Source organism: Carya illinoinensis, chromosome 16 (genome assembly GCF_018687715.1).
Source record: "Carya illinoinensis cultivar Pawnee chromosome 16, C.illinoinensisPawnee_v1, whole genome shotgun sequence".
Lineage (NCBI taxonomy): Eukaryota > Viridiplantae > Streptophyta > Magnoliopsida > Fagales > Juglandaceae > Carya > Carya illinoinensis.
Genome location: NC_056767.1, coordinates 2,359,176 through 2,382,687, shown reverse-complemented (window position 1 = coordinate 2,382,687; position 23,512 = coordinate 2,359,176). Strand labels below are relative to the sequence as shown.

The 23,512-nt window shown below is 36.1% G+C and overlaps 2 protein-coding genes across 2 annotated transcripts; one reads left to right on the top strand and one right to left on the bottom strand.

Annotated features, from left to right (window-relative positions):
* Window positions 1–3,886: 3,886 nt before the first annotated feature.
* LOC122299542 (pentatricopeptide repeat-containing protein At3g21470) lies at window positions 3,887–6,215 on the top strand. Its single transcript, XM_043109906.1, has one exon. The coding sequence runs from the start codon at window positions 4,406–4,408 to the stop codon at window positions 6,050–6,052; it is 1,647 nt and encodes a 548-aa protein (XP_042965840.1). The 5' UTR covers window positions 3,887–4,405; the 3' UTR covers window positions 6,053–6,215.
* A 353-nt stretch (window positions 6,216–6,568) lies between these two features.
* LOC122299543 (probable glucuronosyltransferase Os01g0926400) lies at window positions 6,569–10,634 on the bottom strand. The gene is made up of 8 exons (XM_043109907.1): window positions 10,226–10,634; window positions 9,837–9,983; window positions 9,644–9,708; window positions 9,496–9,565; window positions 7,942–8,160; window positions 7,462–7,605; window positions 7,202–7,337; window positions 6,569–7,119 (listed from the first exon to the last, which is right to left on the bottom strand). The coding sequence occupies exons 1-8, from the start codon at window positions 10,592–10,594 to the stop codon at window positions 6,890–6,892; spliced, it is 1,380 nt and encodes a 459-aa protein (XP_042965841.1). The 5' UTR covers window positions 10,595–10,634; the 3' UTR covers window positions 6,569–6,889.
* Between the last annotated feature and the right edge of the window lie 12,878 nt (window positions 10,635–23,512).

The window sequence follows — 23,512 nt, the reverse complement described above, 5'->3', positions numbered from 1 at the left end:
CTGCACCCCACCCTTGGCATGGGCATGGAGAGGTTTTGCCCCCCGAACTTTGGCTCTGCCCCTTGTGGGTGGGTCCCCCCATATGCATGCCAAGTGGCAGATTAGCCCTTGATGTGTTCATCTCTCGCCCACCAGACAAAAAATACCAACTGGAAACCTAGATTCATAATCAACAACCAAAAACTACCAACTAGACACATCAACTAGAACAAATGTCAAACACCATCACCGATTTGACCATAGCTCATTAATCAGATCACTGAACCAATGAACCAACACAACTAGAGAGAGAAAAAGAGAGATATTGATTGTGGTCGACGAAGAGAGAGAGAGAGCGACCACGATAGTGACCAATTGAGGATGACGACAATGCCACAAAACCAACGAGAGAGAGAGAGAGAGAGAGAGAGAGAGAGAGAGAGAGAGAGAGAGAGAGAGAGAGAGAGAGAGAGAGAGAGAGAGAGAGAGAGAGAGAGAGAGAGAGAGAGAGAGAGAGAGAGAGAGAGAGAGAGAGAGAGAGAGAGAGAGGACTCGAAGTCAAGGGACTGAGGAAGGGCTAGGGAGGATTTTTATTCAGAACCCTATATCAAAAAGACGTCGTAATGAAATAATTTTTTTTTTAAATATATATATTAAGCCGGTAGAGAGGCCCAATGCGGGTGGGCCTAGGCCCAACTTGGGACCCATCCCTATGTATGTGCTCAGGGAGCTCGCACCTCACATTTAATAGTCGGGGTTGCCCAACCATCCAAACGGGGACCAACCAAAGTGCAAGACCCTATTGCCCACCCTTTATGATGTCTACAAGAGAAACCATACTAAGTAATGCGCTGCAAACTAACGATGAGTGCCTAAGCTTTTCAAGGTTGGAATTAAAATGCATAATTATGAACACATTTCAAATATGCATAATCATCTTATTTGAGTGATCCTTAAGGTAAAAGATAATTACTATTCAAGAAGTGTTACAGTTATAAAAAAAAATTTAACAAAAATAAACTCACATAATCAACTTCTCTTTATATGCAACGCCTCATATTATATATATACATTGATATATAGCACACTTTGCTTATTTAAGTAACTAATAAATAAAATTATATAAAATATTATATTAATAAATATAATTAAAGATGATAAGATTTAGAATGTGATAATCTATATATTTAAAAAAAAAACAGGAATTAATGAGGATGGGAAGATAGTTGCTTGAACATTATAACTTGAGTAGATGATGTGCGAATAATGCAATCATAAATGAATAAGATTGATGAGTTTAAAAGTAGGTCTGCTTTTGAAATTGCATGCCAGCTATGAGCTAGCTATGCAATCATAAATAATTAATAATATTCTTTCCTTCACCTGGATTTCAGATCGAGGTAGGGAAGTGTTACACCTTTTAATCATTGGACTATCTCAAAAATCAAACAAAATATCTCTTAAAATGTCGCCATCAAATTTACCAAAATATTAATATATATACACATCTATTTTAATAGATTAATTCAACCATAGTTGGGGAAATCTGTTGAGAATATGTATCAAACAACTAAAGTTAGGTATAGCTAGGTAATTAAAAATCAAACAAAAGTTTAAAATTAATACCATCGACGAAGTATTTAAGTTTGAGACAAAATGAGTTCATTAAATAAAATTTAAATTCTTGATTTTATATTATTTTTAAATGCATCACTCTACTCTGAATCCAAGCTCAGCATGACTTTACTAGCTAGGTAAGTATTTGTAAATACAAAAATGCTAGGCCTTTCGAGATACGGGTTTGATTGGGTCCCGAATATGAGATATGCTACATAGCAGTCTCACACTTAATATATCAAAATTTTTGATGTGTAAAATAAAAAAGGGTAAAAGAATAAAATTATATATTTAAATAGTGTAAAAAAGTGTGGAGCTGACATTTAGAAAATTTTCCTGAATTTATATATTTTATTTAATGATTAAGTAAGTATTTTTTAAATGGTATTGCGAATTTTATTTTCAAAAATATTTAAAAATATAAAATATGAATGAATTTTTTTTTTTTTGCTCTTCTTAGAATGAGTCGTGTGCTACATCTTCGGGATCTTGTAAATATGACCATCAATCTTGGGTCCTAACAGACTAACAGTTCTTATCGAGAAATGTAAAATGTATTTTTTTAATGTATTTTTTAAGCATTTTTTAAATAACTTTAAACATTTAAAAAAAAGAGAAAAAAAAAAATAGAAACTCATTTAAAAACACTTTCAAAAAAATAAAAAAGAATAAGATGACTTTTATCGGACGTGCGCATCCTCGGTGCATGCATCATTTTCCATTTGAACATATATATAATATGTAGCTACATACAGTCGTGTAATTACAAATGTCGCGCAATCATTTTGAAAAAGAGTGGGGTTTACGATTAAAAAGTTAATTTTTTTTTTTTCATGTAGGTCCCATATTAATTCATTTTTTTCAAAGCGACTGCACGCCGCTTGCACAACCATGACTGCAAATATCATTTCTCATATAATATATATCTATGTATGGCATTCTTTTTTGGGTTTACCTCCAACAAGGTTCTTGCATGTTTAATTTAGCCATATTTGTCTCGTATAACTTCTTTGATGATGTATATATGTTCTTGTTCCATGCTTAATTTGCAGGCAGCTGCATTATCATATGACAGCATGCAGCAAAACAAACTGCTTCTATTACTATTTCTTCAGCAGGCTATATATGACACTACCTACGCTATATCGTGCATGAAATTCCCCGGCGTTTGATGCAGAAACTTGACACTAATGCGAAAAAAAGATGACATGCATGTCCATTTTTTCTGTTACTGTTTCAACATTTGTTTTCTATAGCCATCACTACTATATATAGTTGTTATGTTTCTTCATATTTTGTTTTTTCCATTGGATATTGTTAATCAAACTTTACAGATTATTTTTATGGATGATCTAAACAAAATGTTTTTTTGGGAATAGATGAAGACACTGGAAGATCAGGAGCTTGAGAAAGCTGGTACCAAATTCGAAACCTGCTGATCAAGCTTGCAGGTGTGTGTGATGAATGAGGCCCCTCAGCTTAATAAGCTCACATTTGAAGTTTTTGCCTTCACAAAGCTGCATAATAACGTTTCAGGGCTGATCTCTTTGTTTTTGCAGGCCATTTTACTCTCTTTTACTGCAATAGTTAACTAATTTATTAATTGATCCAACCCTGTATGACTACATGCAACACCAAACACTTCTGGGGGTTTCACTGATCATGGGACATTTTGCCCCATTTGGAACCTTTTTGGACCATTACTACAGTTCATTGCTCATCGTCCATCTTCCACAGTACTGTACAAAGCAGATTTTTTTTGGTCCTCCATGACATAAACAAGACTAGCAAATGAAGTAAAAAAGGAGAAAAAGAAGGAATGAAACACCGAGAAGAAGCACTTGAAGATGTTAAAATATAAAATAAATAATAAAATCTATCTCTTCCCGTTAGTTTAAGTTTTTGGGACAAGTGGCAATTTCACGTAGTATCAGAGCAGAAATCCTGAATTCGAACCTAACTCTACACTCAATCTCATTTAATTAAATATTTCACAATTTAAACTTTTTAGGATAAGTTGTAATTTCACTAAAAAGACGACAAGCTTACAAAAGAGAAGCCAGGCAACTGAGCAACATCATCAAGTGTATGGAATGCATGAAAACTGCTCTCTGGAATTGTTTTGTATGATCCTCTTGAAGATAATTCTGCCATATGTAACAAAGTCGTTCAAGATTCGCTCACAAAAACTTAACAAAGAAAACTAGGAATTCAAACATGTCCAAGAATAAATAAAAAAACAACGTGAGAACTCTAATTAAATGGTCTGTAACATCAGTTCCCTGTTGGAGAATTTAGACAAGCGGGATTCCATAAGAGTAAGAAAAGGTTCTCGGTGATTCAATATACATTGGGCACAGGAAGAGGAACAGAGCAGTAGCGTTTCCCGTAGCCAAGGGAAAAGAAATAGAGGAATTAACCATAAGTCCAACAAGCCAAGAAGAAGAAACTTCTACGGAGAAATGTGAGGAATGCCATTCATGCATGTTGCAAAAAATGAAAGGAAACAAGGATCCCATTTTCCAAGAAACTGGAAACCCACCAAGGATTCCGACCGAGAAATGATCAACATCCATAGCTTCAATTCTCTGATAGTTTTACCCTTCTGCAATAGTTTCGGCATTCTCAGAGCCGTTATTCAAAGGACCGTTAATCTCGTTGGTACATGGAGGGAAAAGACTCGAGGAGGGGCATTAGTGTTATTATATTGAAGTTTAAGGGGTGGTCTTGAAGAGCTTCCAAACGTAATAACACATTAAATATTAGCTGAGATTGAGGATTGGAAGAGGGAAACAAATGGGACTGTGAAATGACAATTAATTTGTCCCAAAGCCCACAGGTAATTACACATTACCCTCAATCGCAAATCCAAATAAATAATCAGCAAAATGAAGGTCTCTCGAATTGGTGCTACCTCGTAAGGAATCATATCTCCAAAGGATCCCCAAGAGAAGCCATTGTTTTGTTCACCCAAATTCGCCGTAAAGGACTTCACCATCTGGGTGTGGCAGTCCCTTTGATTTTCAAGGCTTGTGCTTCTCTTTCCTTCCTTAGTTTTGGGAAAGCTTTGCACGCAGATTCGGTCAAGGCTGGGGTGGACTGTGGGGTTATGGTCGGGACCTCATTGGTTGATATGTATGCCAAGTGTGGCAATGTGGTTGACTCGCGTAAAATGTTTGATTATATGCCTGGGAGAAGTGTTGTGACATGGAATGCCATGATCGGGGGGTACCTGAGGATTGAAGATACAAGATCTGCGTCAGTTTTATTTGAAAGGATGTCGACGCGAAATGCAGTGACTTGGATTGAAATGATTGATGGGTTTGCAAAGCGCAGAGATACTGTCACTGCCAGGCGATTGTTCAACAGGGTTCCTCCTGAGTTGAAGAATGTCGTTACTTGGACTGTGATGGTTGATGGGTACACCAGCAATGGGGATATGGAGGCAGCAAGGGAAATTTTTGAGGAGATGCCAGACAGGAATTTCTTTGCTTGGTCGTCAATGATTTCTGGGTACTGTAAGAAGGGTGATGTCAAAGAGGCCAAGGCCATTTTCGAACGAATTCCAGTCCGGAATTTGGTGAATTGGAATTCATTGATTTCCGGGTATGCACAGAATGGGTTTTGTGAAGGAGCTCTGGACGCATTTGGCGAAATGCAAGCTGAAGGATTCGAGCCTGATGAGGTCACTATTGCGAGCGTTCTATCTGCCTGTGCTCAGTTGGGGCTGTTGGATGCTGGTAAAGAAATCCACTGTGCAATACATCGTAAGGGCATTCTCATCAATGTATTTGTTTTAAATGGATTGGTCGACATGTATGCAAAATGTGGGGAATTAGCCATTGCGAGGTTGGTCTTTGAAAGGACTGATGAGAAGAACATTGCCTGTTGGAATGCCATGATCTCGGGTTATGCCACTCATGGACAATGCAAAGAGGCTCTTGAAATTTTTGGCGAAATGGAAAGTTCCAATAGAAGACCTGATGACATAACCTTTCTTTCCGTTCTCTCAGCGTGTGTACACGGGGGTTTTGTCAATGAAGGTATGGAAATATTTTCCAAGATGGAGAAGTACAGCTTGAAACCAAGCATCAAGCACTATGGTTGCTTAGTTGACCTTATGGCACGAGCAGGGAGATTGAAAGAGGCTTATGATTTGATCAAGAGAATGCCAATGAAACCGAATGACACAGTTTGGACAGCCATGCTGGGAGCTTGTCGAATTTATCTGGACATGGAGATGACAGACGAGATAGAAAAAGAGGGCACTTTAAATGCGAAGATGATGACTGCTAACGAGTCACTTTGCATTCTTCTGTCACATATTTATGCTGCTTCAAATAGATGGGAGAAGGCTGAAAGGATGAGGACGCTCATGATTAATGAAGGGATGCAAAAGACACCAGGGTGCAGTTCTCTTATACCCAGCAGTACGAACACCATTTTGGGCTGTTAATAGATAAAGAACAGATGTATGGGAGCGAACCTATTTTTTGAAATCAAAGTAGGAGTTAAAAGTGTTGCCGGGAGGAATGCATAAATGACATATTCTAGTAGTACCCGCTGAAGTGTTTGGCCGAGTTTCTTCACCCGTATATGATGCCTATCTTTTCAACTTCTGAAGTTTCTCCAGACAAATTTCTCTCCGTCCGCTGGCCTGTATAAGAGTTGAAAAAAGTGGCGAAATAGCATACTTTGGAGATTCCTCCCAAAGTACTTGGTTAACAGCAATTTTGAGTAAGAGATCTCAGTCCTCAAGGTTGTAACGTCCTCTTCTGATCAAAACTTTATTCACGTGAGGGACTAAAAATAAACCCCCAATGCTTTCCAAGTGAAAAAAAAAAAAACCCACAACTCAAACCGGTGAAGAACAAGAAGCACGTTGGTGAGAGAAATGAGGCAAATTGCAATGGCCAAATTGGTTAATGATTTCGAAATAATTCCAGCCTCAAGAATCAGTAGAGCAGATGAATGGTACATCAAACGAAACTTGCAAACAAACGTTGGAGAGATGAAAGTGGGGGTTACAGGGTACAGCACTTAACATTAACAATTTCTTTTCTTGAAAGTGTAGATAACACATCCAAGGTGTCTACACATCAACAGACTAGAGAAAAGAAGAGAAAGAAAGAGAAAAGAAGGGGGGAGGGGGGGGGGGGGGGTTGGTTCTGGAGAAATTCTTCTAGGCTGAGAAAGTCATTCACTTAAGAGTAAACAGCAAATAAAATTGAGGTATGGTTTAAAAAATATATATATATATATTGGCAAGCAAAGGGATCATCTCCAGCCATGATCAAGGCAAAGGGATGGGAGGTTTCCAGTTAGAGAATTCAACCAAGTTTCTGTTTACTATAGATCCATTGTGCAGCCAGAATGTCTCAGCCGACTGATGAAATTGCCGAACTTTCCTCTGAAGTTCCCACAAAATCCCATGCATTGCTGAACATGACTCTGATTCAGGAGCATAAACCCATAGGCACCTCATTTGTCTGCCACGGGCAATCATCCTCTCTATATCTTCATCTGGAAAGATAACCCAACTTGAGCTATAACATATAATAGGGTACAAAAGCAAAGCAAGATAAAATGGAGTGCTGAATTTGACCTGGTATAGAGTCTAGGTAGTCCAAAAATTGGGGACCAATTTGAGTGGATGGCCATTTGATTGATATCCGGCTGTAGTCAATAACGTTCTGAAAAGGCAATTCTATTTGATCCGATAAGATCACTGGGACACACTCCTGTTTAGCAGAGACAAGTACATCATTGCAACTGGTTAACCTAGGTGTTTGTACAAACTCACCCACCTACAGAGAGAGAGAGAGAGAGAGAGAGAGAGAGAGAGAGAGAGAGAGAGAGAGAGACCACAAAGTAAGACTCGTAATATCGAAGAGACCACGATGACTCCCCACGAGGAGCAAGGCAGAACTTTGCATTACGAAGGTGTTCAAAATACTCGATCCTTCCCAATTTGTCAGGGCCACTGAACTTCAGCTCTGGAGATTCCAACTGTTCACAGTATCAATATGCATACTTTGTACAGCTCTTTAAAATGGTCAAGAAGTTAAAAATATTCAAGGTTAGATTTTCAGAAACAACATGCAGCACATCCAATGACACAGTAATAATAGCCAATGAATATCAGAGTCATTCTGCCCGGCCACCAGAATATATAAACAAGATAGGAGAAAACCACACAAAAGGAATATGTTGCCTAACCAAAGCATGTGTAAATCTTCAGCATTTTAGGAAAATAAATTACAGAATAGAGTCAATGGGAATACAAATTGAATGAACCAGATAACTTAACTTAGAGTGATCAAGAAACCATAGATGATGACATACCTTGTCTGGGAATTGCTTGGCAAGCTCAATTAACTGAAGGCGGCCAACCTTTCCTTGTGCACGACCTAAATAGTTTGCCAAATACTTCCGCTTCGATAGAGGCAAAGGTTGGACGAGGGTATCCCCGGTCTTAGTCATCCTATCATCAACATTGCCAGGAATTATGAGATCTTTCCATGTATTGAAAGAACTTGTGTCTTTCTTATCAGTCCGGTCCCCCTGCACTAACACATTATTTCTTCAAGTCAAACAAAAAAACTGTAATAGAATAGAATTAGGGACCAACAGTAAAATAGCCATATAGAAAACTCACCACAAAATTCATTAAATCTGAGTGCAGGATCAGACCAAGTATCATAAAAAATAGAAATTTTAGGACATCTCCGAGGAATATATTAAAAGATAACATAATGATGCATGTCCTAATCCAACAATTGGAAAACAAAGGACACACAAGTGCTAACCACAGTACTGCAGATTTCAGAGAGTTGTTTCCTCTGCAGGTTAAACATATACTTACCGTTCAATCCATATCACATGACACAAGTGCTAAACTTGCAGCCACATTGGAAAATATCTTTACATGGGTGCTAACTTTTGATACACACGTTGCTGCTTAGAATTGGCTGAAGGTTAAAATGTTTTGTGAAGAACCTTACAAGGCATCCAAGGGGCGCTTTGACAATTTCTGGACATGTGCCAGCAAATGTCATACATGCCACTAATGGCCAGTTAAAGGGAAACCCACTCAAAATTGGGTTGAAATTTGACATAACATGTTTTCTTCTGAGAAGATGAAAAGAATTGTACTTATCATGGAAGCTTAACACAAAAAGAAAAGATCAGATCATAAATCTTACCTAACAAGACTTTAACCTGAATGTTTAAACAAACTAAAAGGACAGAACTTTGAAATTATATTACATTTTGCCATGTTTTATTTCTTGTTCAGGTTTTCCTAGTAATTTTGGGACTTCTCTCTTTTCATATTTTACAAGTACCTTTAAGGTTTGTTTTATTTTCTTTTTAAAAGTCTTCTAGTAATTTTATGATTCTGTCTGGATTAGGATTTTTTAACCTATAAAGATTGGTTTTGAGCATTACATCAAGATCATTGAGTTTTAATAAAGTTGTTTTTAATAAAAAACTATCCTTCTCTTTGTGGTCTTCAAGGACCCAAGGGAGACATGTGTTCTTCCCCTTTTTATTCAGCTTTGTCATTTACTGACACTAACAGTAAGTCTCTAAAATGGACAAGGGCGGCCCAAAATTTCGCTCCTGTTCATCTCCTACTACTCCTCTTTTTTTCTTTTTTGAGTTGTTTATGATTTAAACATAAAGACCATAATACATATTTTTAATCCTTGCCATGCGATGCAAGAGCACCAGATGCTTTGTGACTATATATTGTGTTAAAAGGTTATGAGTATGTATTATCATCAAATCAACAGTAATAGTTAAGTCTTTACCAGAGTGTTTTCAAATTTTCAGTAAGTAATGACTGTATATAAAAAACGAAGCTCACAAGATTATTTTGAGGTGAGCAAGGTATACCTCAGGAGTGAGAATAATGGAACGATTTATGTAGGTAGCCCAAGATTTAAACAAGTGAGCTCCAGCACCACTGCAATTGAGTGAAAGCAAGATCAGTCGTATGAACGACAACGAAAAATGGATAGCCCAGAACCAACCAAAATACTACCTCGGGAAAATAAAAATGTGGTCACGGCCTCCAGATCGCCTGAAATATGGCATTTGACTAATGACCTGAAAACAAGACCGATCAAAATGACCACAACAGAGTTCTGCTTATTGAAATAAATATATTTAAGTAAATTGGTACCCAAGATACAAATGCATATAACTTCAAGCAACGAAAAGTGGAAAAATTATACCTTAACATAGGTCCGGTCAATCTCTTTATCATTAAGACCACCCATCATCCGAACACATTTAACGTACGCCGGCACAAAGAACAGATCTGCTTCCTCTTTCTTTCTCGTCCTATAACTCGACTTCAGAAGCAGCTTATGTACTTTAACCTACATAATGAGTAAATCAAACCTCTAAGCCAATTATTTTAAACTTTTTTAATTATTCCAAAAGTTCAACTAATTCGCCATTCCTAACTTTCCTAATAAGCAGCCAAATGAAACAGCCCTGTGAACTTCAATAAACCAATTGCTGAAAGCAACAATTTCCTGTTCGGAAGTTTGGGTTTTTTACTTCAATTTTCTCTAAGAATTGCATAAGATATGCAACGAAATTTAAGATGACAATTTACCTGAGTGCCCCACTGGCCCTTCAAGCAAGCCTGGGCGGTGATGGTACCCTTTCTTCCATACATGAGTGGCTTCAGTCCATCGATCTCGTCCTCGTCGTAGACGTAGATCTTAAGCGAGAGGTGGGACCCGTAGCCTCTGTCTGGCCAGGAGAGGGACCCGCCGTGGCCGGAGAAGCCGACGAGGCTCTGGTACGTCGTCGGGAAGCGATCGGAGGAGAAGTTCGGGCAGGCAGGAAAGGAGCGGTCAAGGAGGCGGGTGAGGAAGAAGGTGCCGAAGACTAGGAGGAGGGATCCAATCTGGTGGGCACGCGTGCAGAGAGGGGTCTGCTGGGCTGCCACTGGCCTGCCTTTGTTGCCAATGCTCCCCATTTCTCTGCACACTTCAATGTTGAACTCTGATGGGGGGAATAAATGAATAATATTGAATGGAGGTAAGGGAAATGAAAAGAGACGACGTCGTTCGGGGCAATTACCTTTCTTTTTTTGGGATAAGGGGGGAATTAATAATTATTATTATTTTGAATAAATGAGAAGAGTTATTACATTCTTAAGTGTACGTAATATAATTTAATTTGAAATTATATAGACTCTCGACGAAAGGTTTTTAAAAATACACATCAAATAATTTGATAGATTTATTTATTTATTTTTTAAATCATCAACATATGTTTCTCATTCATTCATAAAATAATATGCATCAGTAACTACACTTGTACATTCAACAACCAACAACCTATTGTCGTTACATAGCATCTCTCGACTAACAATAGCTTCAATATCTACAGTCCCTCTTCGATTCAATAGCATTCTCCTTCCGTCCTCAAAGATTAGTAAGTTCATGAACCACATTGTTACATTTTCTATATATATAAAGCGTAGTGCTAGAGACAAGCACAAATGTCTCCAAACTCCACTGATGTGGATGTAAGCATTTATATTAAAATAGAAGAGAAAAAAAAAGAACCTCAATAGGGTTAGCAGTGGAAAATACATTCAACCAAACCATTGCAGATCTACTCTCTCATATCTTTCATCTCTCAGTTCTCATAAAAAGTATTCAAACTTAGCAGGAGAAATAATAGTCTTCTCGATTCAAGAGGCAAAGCATCAACAAAATAAAAGCTAATCCAGGAGGTAATCTTATCAGATCTCATAGATATAAATATTTATTGTATATTTCTATTTCTAGATTTTTAATACTTACTGATGGAGTATTTCTATGGAGTGAGAAGGCTAGAGAAGTGAATATAGAAGGAAAATGAAGGAGAAGAAGAGCATTGAGAAAGCCTTGATAAGGTTGTTCCTGTTTTAGTTCAAGAGGGGAAAAACATAAAGAGGTAATATATTCACTTAAGAATGGTTTTAATTAATAATTTGTAGCTTTATTTGTGGCACTTGGTCTCTGGGTCATTGAGAAGGTAAAGAGGGTTTTGAAAAAATTGTAATGAGAGTGAGAGAGAGAGAGAGTGTGTGAAAAAATCGGTAATGGAAGAGAAAGCAACAGAGATAGATGATTTGGAAGTGCGTTGAATCGAGTACAAAGTTGTCGGTGGGAAAGCTATGTTTTTTTTTTTAATATTTCTTGATTATTTTTAGTCACTAAAATCAAATAAATGAAAATTTAGTAGAATAGTCTATACGCAAGAGATACACGAGTGTATGATCCGAGTGATCTGTTGTTGCTGAATTACGTAGGTAGATCGAAGATAATTTTCCATAAGTAGAGCTAAGAAAGTTCTATGAAACGATATTCATGATTATTAATTATATATGGGTCTCATCATGAAAATTTATTTCTTTTTCCCATAATTGGGACATGAATATAATCATGAAGGCAAATACGTACTTGATCTTGAACATGAAGGACCGCTACTTAAATAATGAAAGTGTTGGCAAGACAAATTAGAAGTAAAGACGTGTGATGCATGATGTACCATTTACATCTTTATTCGTGTGTGCATGCATCTTGCTTTCATTCTTGACAACCACCCACTTACTTTCATTGTTGAGATAGTTTTATTTGGAATTGTGTAGATGATAGTTTTATTTGGAATTGTGTAGATGAAAAAAGAGAAAGAAGACTCATTCCGCACAACACCTCCTATCATTAATCCATCAACCACGATATTGTACACCTCTTTCAACAGTTGGCGTGTGTTTATTTTATGTGTAGTCATTGGCCACTTGGGTTGATTAACATTATGTTACTACATGTCAGGACATATCACGACCACTTTATCTAGGCGTTTCAAACTACATATCAAGTTACTACGGTCCAGTGCCTCATGCGTGGTTACCACATTTTATGCCTCCTCCAAGTGCCAACACATATCCATTGAGCAACTAGGTGATCATTGGATAATAACTTTAATTTTGTGAACTTGAATATTTGGTCTAATTATTTATTTTAATTTTTTTTTGAATAACTATAGCAACAGCCATGGAACTCTACTTCCACTGCTACATCAAGTACTGCTGTCTTGAATAGTTCAGCTACCTTGCATAGTTCCGTCATACCAATAATGGGACCTCTTCTAACTGTTTACCCATATCTATGGAGCAATTAGGTGATTATTTCTTAGAATATTTATTGTAGTTAGTGTGTTTTAATTTTTTTTTTCTATACAATATTTGGTTCAAGTATTTACGTTAATTTTTTTTTTTTTGGAAAATTGCTACAACAAACATAGAACTTTACGATTGCTCCCATGCCTAGTTCCGCAACCAATGTTAGCTCCAGTGTAGCTGCCAGTTGTAGTGTACAAAGCAGCGCTAGTGTAGCCTCTAGCTCTTATTCGATTTTACCAGCATTTGATCCTCCGACGAATGCCAACCCATATCCATGTGGCAGCAAGGTAATGTGTTTGATTTTTCATATGCGTTGTCTTTTACATTATTTAGAACATATATTGTCATATAATGCTTTTTCTCCTAATTTGCAGGAAAATAAAGTGCAGCAAAGTAACTTTATTGAAGAGATTAGTGAGGCCACATTAGATTCGGTAGACTGTGAAGAACAGTATACTGCCTCTTTGGGTAATACTGTTGAGACCAAAGATGCTGGCAGTTTCTGGTCACTTCATGTCGAGCAAACTGATGTGGGTTATATCACTGAGAAGCCAAAGCAAGAGATGTGCTTTGAATTGGAGAATGCGTTGATGGCTTATTATAAACATTATGGAAAACAAGAAGGTTTTCTGGTTATGACACAAATGAGTAAAAGAGAGAAAGATGAGACTATCAAATATGTTACTTTGGGATGTGCTCGTGGTGGCAAGGCACGGAATAGGACGTCAAATGTCTCGAAACCTTGGCCAACAAGCAAGACAGACTGCAAGGCAATGATGAATGTGATGTTCAAGAATAAGAAGTTATGTATCACATCAGTTTTTAACACATACAATCATGTACTCAGTCCAAGAAAAGCAAGATTCTTCATATGCAACAGAGAAGTTAATGAGTCAGTTAAGAGGGTGTTGGATACAAATGATCAGGCTGACATACGGATGAATAAGAGTTTTCAAGCTCTTGTGAATAAGGTGGGTGGGTTTGACAATGTACCATTTTGAGAAAAAAATTGTCATAACTATATTGATAAGGCACGACACCTGCGTTTTGGTAAAGGTGGTGCTCAAGTATTGTTGGAATATTTTAGAAGGATGCAATACAAGAATGATGGCTTTTTCGGCATCATGGATGTGGATGAGGAGGATAGGATGAGAAATGTGTTTTAGGCGGATGCCCGTAGTAGAGGGGCCTATAACTATTTTGGAGATGTAGTAACATTCGATATCACATACCTTACAAATAGGTATGACATGCCATTTGCACCTTTCGTGGGTTTAAACCACCATAGACAATCAAGTCTTTTGGGTGCAGGCCTTATTTCAAGTGAGGATACTGAATCATTTGTATGGTTATTTAAAAGTTGGCTTGATTGCATGGGTGGAAAAATGCAAAATACTATTATTACAGATCAAGATCGTGTAATGAAAAATGCGATCGCCCTTGTTTTTCCCAATACGCGACATAGATATTGATTGTGGTACATATTGAAAAAGGTTCCTAAGAAATTTGGTTCCCATAATTAATACTAATTTGGCCTGAAAAGTAAGTTACTATCTTGTGTCTATGACTCCCTTACTATAGAGGAGTTTGAGAATTCTTGGAACATCCTCAATGATACATTCAACTTGCATGACAATGCATGGTTGCAAAGTTTATATGCAGAGAGAGAGTTTTGGGTGCCTGTATATTTAAAGAACTTGTTTTGGGCTGAAATGAGTACAACTCAGCGCAGTGAGAGCATGAACACTTTCTTCGACGACTATGTGCATGCTAGGACAAACCTTAAAGAGTTTGTTGATCAATTTGACAATGCATTGAAGAAAAAATTGAGAATGAAAACCACACAGACTTTCATTCTTTCAACTTCACCATTCCTTACATATCACACTTGACTCTTGAGAATAAGTTTCAAGATGTGTATACAAATGAAAAATTTAGAGAGGTACAACAAGAGACAATGGGAATGATTTATTGTCATTGTTGTTTCGAGAAAATGGATGGTGTAATCGCAACTTACTCGGCTGATGATGAAGTTAAGGCTGAGGATTTCATTAAGGAGGTTACTTATACTGTTTTGTTTAATGAGGCCAAGTGTGAGACCAAGTGTCTTTGTGGGTTATTTGAGATGCGAGGGATAATATGTAGATATATTCTTGCAATCTTTTTAGCACAAAAAGTTCGTAAGTTGCTGGAAAAGTACATATTGGACTGATAGAGAAATGACATAAAACGTAGGTATACTATTATTTCGAGCAGTCATGACGTTGCTGATCAGAGGCCAGAAACTATTAGGTATAAACGTCTATTGAAGATTTGTTCTGAGGTAATAACAAATGGTTGCACTCAAGATGGGCATACTGAAGATAAGGTATCAAAGTTGTATGCGATGAATGATGTATACTGCACCTCGAAGCCCCACAACATAGATTCTAATGTTGGAGTCAGTACTATGAATGCAGCCACGGAAGAAAGTTTGAAAAAAGTGCTAAGTCCCTATGTTGTTAGAGGCAAGGGAAGACCCCCATGTAAGAGGAGGATGTCAACAATGGAGGAACAAATGAGGAAAAAAAAAACCTAATGTTGTGAGAAAGAAAGGAGATAAATGGAAAAGCAGATTGGTGAGAGTATATAAAAGTAGATTTGAGTATTTGATAATATACTATTATTTGTGAACATGGCTTATTTATGTATTACATTAAAGAATAATAAAGTCTCGAGATTGAAGATGACGTTTTACAAATAAAATCTCAAGTACATTCATTAAAGTTTGGACTTGCAAACGTTAAATTCTTATCAAATACAAATACAAAATCTTCATCACTTTAAGTGTGCGTGCATGCCGCATGTCGGCTTCTTGCCTACGAAGTTGGCTTCATCGTTGTGGAGTGCCAACTCCCTCTTCCTAATCTATTCTTCTCTTTTTTTAAGTTCTTCATTTTTTGTTAATATTTTTGCTTCTCTCTTTACAAGGGTTTGCTCTTTGTATTCACTACCATCTGCCCAGTTGAAATATTTACAGTGTCGTAACCCCTGTGTGTCACATAAATCATTGAGTATGTTTGATGTCAAGATTTTTAATAAAATATTAATTTGAAAACAGAAACACACTTTTTACTATTAGTTGCATCTACCTCTTTGTTGTACAATGGACACCCAAAAAATGCTCGTCTAGGATTTCGTGGAGTATTTGATATTCTAAGTACAACTTCTTTCCCACAGCTGTACATTGGGACGGTACTCAATGTGCTATGTCCTAGTGTAGTTGAAGAAACTGAGGATGATATCCTTAATTGGTTTTACTGATGAAAGCCATAAAAGAACATTATTAATTCATGGCAACGTAACTTTGCCATCTCTTTTTATTGTCCTTGAGAAAACTTCAAAAAAAGAAAAGAAAAAAAGAAAAGAAATAGGTAAAGCCTGTATTATGACATAATATAGACCATACTTATTTTTCATAGCCTTGAGTGATTAGAAACTTTCTTACTAAAAAAGAAAATAAATAATTGGGAAACTTTGTTAGCAAAACAACGAGAGCCAAATTATAACATCAATCACTTTTTATTCCACTGGGACCATTGTATAAAACCACACAATATACTATTTTTGGACTATAAAGTATAAACTTCTCCCCCCTGCAATAAGAGGATCACGTGCTGCATATTTTGTCTCCATAGGGATGGATTGATTATCAAACTCATTTAATCTTCCAAATACTTTTGTTGGCCACAAACCAACCTTGGTATAGAGTTCATCATCAAATTATAAAAGCCACACATATTCTTTTCAATTCGCATATAATTCTTATGATGGTAACAAGAAATAAAGCAAATGTCAATGTATGCAAATATATGAACATATACAATTAAGCTATTTATTTTCTTCTCTATGTCAGCAAGCTGGTGAACATGGTACGTATTTGAATGACATTTATCTTGCTGATCTGCAATTTTATGGCATATTGATTTCCTCCTACAACTGAAATATTTTCTATCGGCCAACCTAGAGGTATTCAAGAACTGAGTTGTATGTAGCCTCAACATTGTTGATTAAAACATTTTCTTCCATTCACCTAATAGAGTTTAAAGTCATGGAATTAAATAACTGCATCTATTATTGATTATTGGGATGTGGCGGGGGGTGGGGGCGAGGGGATATTACGCAGATTTTTCAAGAGCAATATGCACCTTTGAAAGTGGAGGGACTGCAAATGAAGAAGCTAGAAGGGTCTTTTTACCCAAATGATACGGATAGAGTATGATGGATGTGGCTCTTAACATCTCATTTTATACTAAACAAGTTTATAAACCCAATCAACTTTGAAAGAGGAACAATTCATAAACCCATATGATATAATGCAATATGAACAACCACCTAATTACCACTCCTGACTGAATAAAATTCGTCAGGAAGAAATATACATGGCCAACTACTATCAAAATGACAAGCAAAAAGACAAGGGCAGCAAATGAATTTTGGCCTTAAAAGAAGAAAAAAAGAAAAAGAAAAGTAGACCGAATAACAGAGGAAACAAACCCAACCATTAGACCTTACTTGCGAGGTTAAGCTCTTATATACAGAAAATTCAATCGCAGTCCAACTTCTGAGAGAAAGAGATGCGAATCAAAAGGGCTATTTATATGCAAGCTTGAATGGTGGGAAAACAAGCTTATCCTGCTATCATTTGGCCACTGTGCCACCGTTTAGGGTTAGCGTTGGGAACTGGGATGGAGAGCTCAGGGAGTGAAACGAAAGAGAGAGAGAAGAAGTAATGCGAAATGCACTGTTTCATGTGGGTTCAAAATGAGGTAGTTTCAATTCAATAAAACACACCGTTTTACTTACTCTAAAACGGTACGTTTGACGCCACATTGGAAGTCGTTCACGCACAGGCCCTCTGTATGCCTAGAGTTAGAGTTTCCGATATATAAAACCAACTGACCATTCTAGTCTATGAAGTAGCATGCTCCTCGTGTCTTTTACTAGCTGTCCCATCCATGCACATATAGCTTCCTTTTCATGTATAACTTTTATTACTCTTTAAGCATCTCCTTCAAGCAACACGTTCTTGACATTTTCCACCACTAGTTCCATAGCCCTTCATAAATCAGTAGCTTCAGCTAGTTTAGAACATCCAATGAATTCCTTTTGAGCCACACATTGAAAAGAGAAGCTCTCCCTTATAATTCCTTGCAGCTATACCCATACTCACTCTGTTAATTGTTATGTCTATAGCAGCATCAAAGTTAACTTTTGTTACTCCTTCATCTGGTGGCTTCTATTTATTTTCTTTTCTCTTTTTAATGTTTACTTTCCTATTTTGCTCCACCACATCTCTACATCATTGAAAACTTTTGAGACTTGATAAAGCAGATTTTATAACTTTACTTTGACCACAGTTAAACTTGTTTTACTTTGACCACAGTTAAACTTACTTTCAAACACCACTCTTGTGGAGGGCGATACCTCCTTGAATCTTATATTTAATATTATTGTTATTGTTATTATTATTAGCTAATATGTAATTATCTTCAAACTATTAATTTTGGCAATAACCTCTTGAAGTTAAGAAAATTTTAAAAATAACAGTTCATAAAATTGTTGAGAAAAAATTATTAATTATTTATGATTATTTTATTTATAAAAAATAAAATATTTTTGAATACTATTTTCAGTTTTAGTAGGATATTTTGTTCTTTCTAAAAGCTAATATAGATAATTTGTATTTGTAAGAAATAAAGGAGGTTATTTAAACTAGAGGTTATAAAGACTTAAGAGTCTATGTATTTTATGTTTTTACTAGGGGTGGGCAGCGGGGCCTCGGGACACGCTGCTCCGCCCCGTTCGCCTCGCCCCCGCATATGCGGGGTGGGGCATCCGCACCGTAACGGCGGGGTGCGAGGGCCCCCACCCGTATGGGTTGCCTCCAGCGGAGATGGGAGACGGATACGACTTCCTCCCGGTCCTTTTTTCCCCCACCCCGCCCCGTTTATATATATATATATAATATTATATTATATATATATGTTGAACCCAAGATTTCAAGTTTTGTGTAATTATATATCTACACATGAATTTTGATGATAACAAATGAATTCAAAGAATAAAGAAGTCTCAAACTCAAGTTGTCTACACAATGAAGTCAAGCACATAAAGGAAACAAGCATGAGCAAGAAGGGAACAAGTTCACATTAAAGTTATAGAGTAATGTTGTAAATCTCTTCAAAATTCGAAATTAGGATTAATGCTCAAAATTAATATTTTATCATAAAGCATTAAAATACATTTTCCACATGTGCATGAATATTTTTGAAAATTAAATTTGAAAATTTTGAAAGATGATTGATTGTCATCTTTTACATGTGCATGCCTTGATTAAAGGGTTGAATTTTGAAAATATTAAAGATGATTGATTGTCATCTTTCACATGTGCATGTTTTATTTAAATATTTTCAAAAGGGATTATGTTTTTTTAGACTTATACAAAAGGTAGATAATTTTGTTTGAAAAATTTGAAAAGTAAAGTGTGCTCCTTTATCATATACAAAAAGTAAAAGATTAGGTTTGAATTTTTTGAAAAGGAAAGTGTGCTCCTTTTATCATATGCAAAAAGTAAAAGATTAGATTTGAATTTTTTGAAAAGGAAAGTGTGCTCCTTTTGTCATATGTCAAAAGTAAAAGATTAGGTTTGACTTTTTTGAAAAAGTGAATGATGTTGTCTTTGACATGTGAATCTTTTTAAATTTGAATATGAAGTCTCATATGCTTATAAATAGATCATTTGAGAGCTTCACATTTACAACACCAAGAGCATACAACATTCATTCAAAACTTTCATTCTCTTTTCTAAACATTGAGCCTTAATCCTTATTCATTTTGAGAGATATAGTTTGCGCTGTATTGTTTTTATTTTATTCATTGAGGAGTGTTTTCTGATAACCTACCCACTATCAGCTCTTGTATCAGAAAAAAGGTGTGTATAACCCTTGTGCGTGTAGAAAGTGTTCTACACAGGGAATAGTTGAATCACCATGTGTAAGGCGATTACAAGTGTAGAGGGTGTTCTACACGGATTCTTTGTAGCGGTGTTATTCAAAGGTGTAATAGGTTTCTATCTCCACCTGAATGAGGTTGAATAGTGAATTTGAGGATTCTCAAGGGGTAGCTTGAGGCGAGGACGTAGACAGTGGGGCCGAACCTCGTTAACATACTGAGTTTGCTTCTTTCTTACCCTTACTATTTATATTTATTACTGTTTCACATTTTGTTTATATTTTATATTGTATATTTGATTTATAATTGTTATTTTTTCAAATATAACTCAATTCACACCCCCTCTTGTGTTAGTCATTTGGACAACAATATATATGATAAAACTAGTTTATATATAAAACGACGCCGTTTTGTACATGACAAAATGGCACCGCTTCATCTATAAACCCCCAAATCAATAACCCACTAAATGAAACGGCACAGTTGTAACAGCCCGTTAGAAATTTAATTGTGAAATTTCTATTAACTTTAGGAATCTCGTGAAGACCCCATAAGTTTTCACGAATCCATTAATCGTATAGGTTTTTCTCTAACTACATAGTTAGTGTTATTATTTACTATGGTATCATAAGTGTGTTTTTGATTATTGGAGATAGTTAGAAGTGTCAAAATGTATTATGGTTTGTGCCATTAGACTCGGAGGGTTATTTAAGGTCTTATAGCGCAATAACATTTTTTCATATTTTCGGACAAAACGTCTGTTCAAAACTGTAGATATTATTGGATAAAAATATCTTAACCTAATTTTGTGGATATTATTAGATAAAAATATTTTAAGCTAATTTCGTGGATATTATTGGGTAAAAATATCTTGAATTGATTTTTGTAGATATTATTAGGTAAGAGAGTCCTACACTCTACTCTCACTCCGGGTAAGAGAATCCTATACTTAACTCTCATTTCAGGTAAGAGAGTCCTACACTTAACTCTCACTCCAACCTCATCTCTTCCATATCTCATCTATAAGTATCTCCAGCCACCTCTCCCCACGAAATTATTTTCATTTATACTTTCCATTAAAAGAATATCAGACACTCTCTCAGACAGCTTTTAGGAGTTCTTTTGCATGCCCATTTCGAAGCTTTTGTAAGTGTTTTATCATAAAATATCCTTCATATAATTTGTTCCTTTTTTAGTCTAATTTACGTGGATATCTTATTTGTCCCATTTGAAGATAATTGGTCAGTCAAATATTATGTAAACTATAAAAAGGTCATTCTGGAAGATAAACTGGAGAATATGTTATAATTTGAAGTTTTTGACCAAGCTAATGGATAGATATAGGTCTGAAATTTTTATGGAGTATTGTTAACATGTATATATGACTATTGGTTGAGGATTTTTGCATGATTAAAGGTTTTGATGAAATAGTTTCTTAGATTTAGAAACTTAGAAACTCGAAGAGGAAAAACAGTTTCTGTTTTGAGAAAGTTTAACTCTTTGGTGGTCTAAACCTATTCCAATGACTTTTATAATTTTATTGGAGGATCCTAAACATCTTATATATATGTTATATTATTATTTTGAAAATATTTGATATTAGTTTCAAAAATATGAAATTTTATGCAAAGAGATATTCAGATAAGCCAAAGTGTGGATGTTCTTGGCTAAATTTATGTTTTGGTTAATTTTTAACCATGTGATCTTGAATTAGAAGCTTATATATGTTTTAGGATATCTTTTTAAACCATGTGATGGTTTGGTTTGAAGATCACATATTTATAAGTCATATATCAAAAGGTTGATCAAAACAAGTTGGAAACAAAAATCAATAGAAATAGCATATGGAAATTTTGGCCCTATGGAGTTTTAATAGTTGTGATTAGTTTTAAATTTTTCTAAATTGATATTTGAATTGAGGATAAAATTTACATGATGCATGTAAATTTTGGTGACTTTTGGAGTTAGTATGCAAAATCCTTAAGTTATGGGTAAAACGATCATTTTCTTACATGCAGAGAGTAAAATGGAAATTTTACTCTTTAAGTTAATATTTTCTATATTTCAATTTATTAGTGATTTAGTGCTAACTTTTAGAATCACTAATTACAGTTCCTTGTGATCGCGCTTAAAGTTTTATAAGAAATACGGAGATCGAGGTAAATTAGCTTTTAACTTACTAGCAGTCTACTGTGTATGTGTGCTAAGTAAAGGAACTACAGTGTATGTATGTATGTATGTTATCATATATGTCATGCCATGCCAAGTTATCACGTAATTGTCTATTATACAGAATTTATTCTGTCATCAATTTTTATCTATTACATAATATATTCTGTCATGTATTACTGTACATTACAAGTATGTCATGTTAAATATGTTGTCTATTATATGTTATGCCATGTTACGAAATGTTTCTATTTCAAGTTGGTCATGTATTTCAAGTTATGTTCAAATCACGTTATGTTTCGTCAGGGCTCCAGTCCTTCCGTATTCCAGTCACGTTTCATCTTGAGTACATTCAGTTTGTGTAGAATACATGGGGCCACAACAACTGTGGAGTATGTATTTAACTGCATTGTGATGTGTAGAATACATGGAGCCATAACAACTGTGGAGTATGTATTTACACGTAGAATACATGGGGCCACAACAACTGTGGAGTATGTATTTTTCATGTTAAGTCAAGTTTGTGTAGAATACATGGGGCCACAACAACTGTGGAGTATGTATTTACACGTAGAATACATGGGACTACAACAACTGTGGAGTATGTATTTTTCATGTTAAGTCAAGTTTCAGATCAAGTTCATATCAAGTCAAGTTCAGTTCATGTTTCAATTTAAATTATGTCAATTATGCTATGTTGTACGCTAAGTTATGCCTTAATTACTTATGAATTTGATTATGCATTTATGTTTCTACTGTCATCCATGCATCATTAGCTTGTGTGGAAGTTTTTTTTGTTAACTTACTGAGATTTGTAATCAAATCTCACTTTGGTAGTCCCAACTACCATTCCCCCCGAATGGTAGATCTTGTTGCAGGACCTGAACGAGAATCAGGAGCTGATCAACTAGACACAGTTGACTAAGCGACGGTGAGACGTCAATGTTAATATAATAGTTAACGTAAATTACTACTTGTACAATGGAGTTGCATTTCTAGTACTTTTTGGATCATAACCATTTTAGACTAGTGTTGTGATCTGTTCAATGGGTTGTATGAAGTATGTTTTAAACATTTGGGATATTTTCAATTTGGTGCATAGTATTGCTAAAGAAAAAAAAATTATCCGCTGCGAATATTGCATAATGATAGATGCATGTTAGGAACATTGCATCTTATATGTCATGAACGGGGGCATGTAACCTTGTGTTGCATATCTCGACGCTTCAAATGTCTGTCCGATCCCAAACGGAATTTGGGGGCGTCACAACCGTTTTGTCCATTATAAAACGGCGCAGTTTCATTTAATTTTAACAGAAAACTTAAAACCCCCTCCCCCCCCCCGCGTCGCCCCCTCCCTTCAGCAGTTCTTCACTTCTTCTCTCTCTCTCTCTCTCTCTCTCTCTCTCTCTCTCTCTCTCTCCTACGCCGATACCCGTTCCCTCCTCCCTCCTCTCGCAACCAGTCCTTGTAAGTTGGAGTCGCTCTCATTCTCTCCTCTCTCTCGCACGACGCACGACGCCGGACGCCATCCAAACGCTACGGTACACGGTAAGT

Bases quoted from the DNA above. Each gene is read 5' to 3' on its own strand.
- LOC122299543 (XM_043109907.1), bottom strand. From the start codon at position 10,594: ATGGGGAGCATTGGCAACAAAGGCAGGCCAGTGGCAGCCCAGCAGACC. The intron at 7,606-7,941 runs GTATGTCATCAT...TACTGTGAACAG, and splicing joins CCAAGCAATTCCCAGACAAG to TTGGAATCTCCAGAGCTGAA. The intron at 7,338-7,461 runs GTCTCTCTCTCT...TCTGCTAAACAG, and splicing joins ATTACGAGTCTTACTTTGTG to GAGTGTGTCCCAGTGATCTT.
- LOC122299542 (XM_043109906.1), top strand. From the start codon at position 4,406: ATGACAATTAATTTGTCCCAAAGCCCACAGGTAATTACACATTACCCT.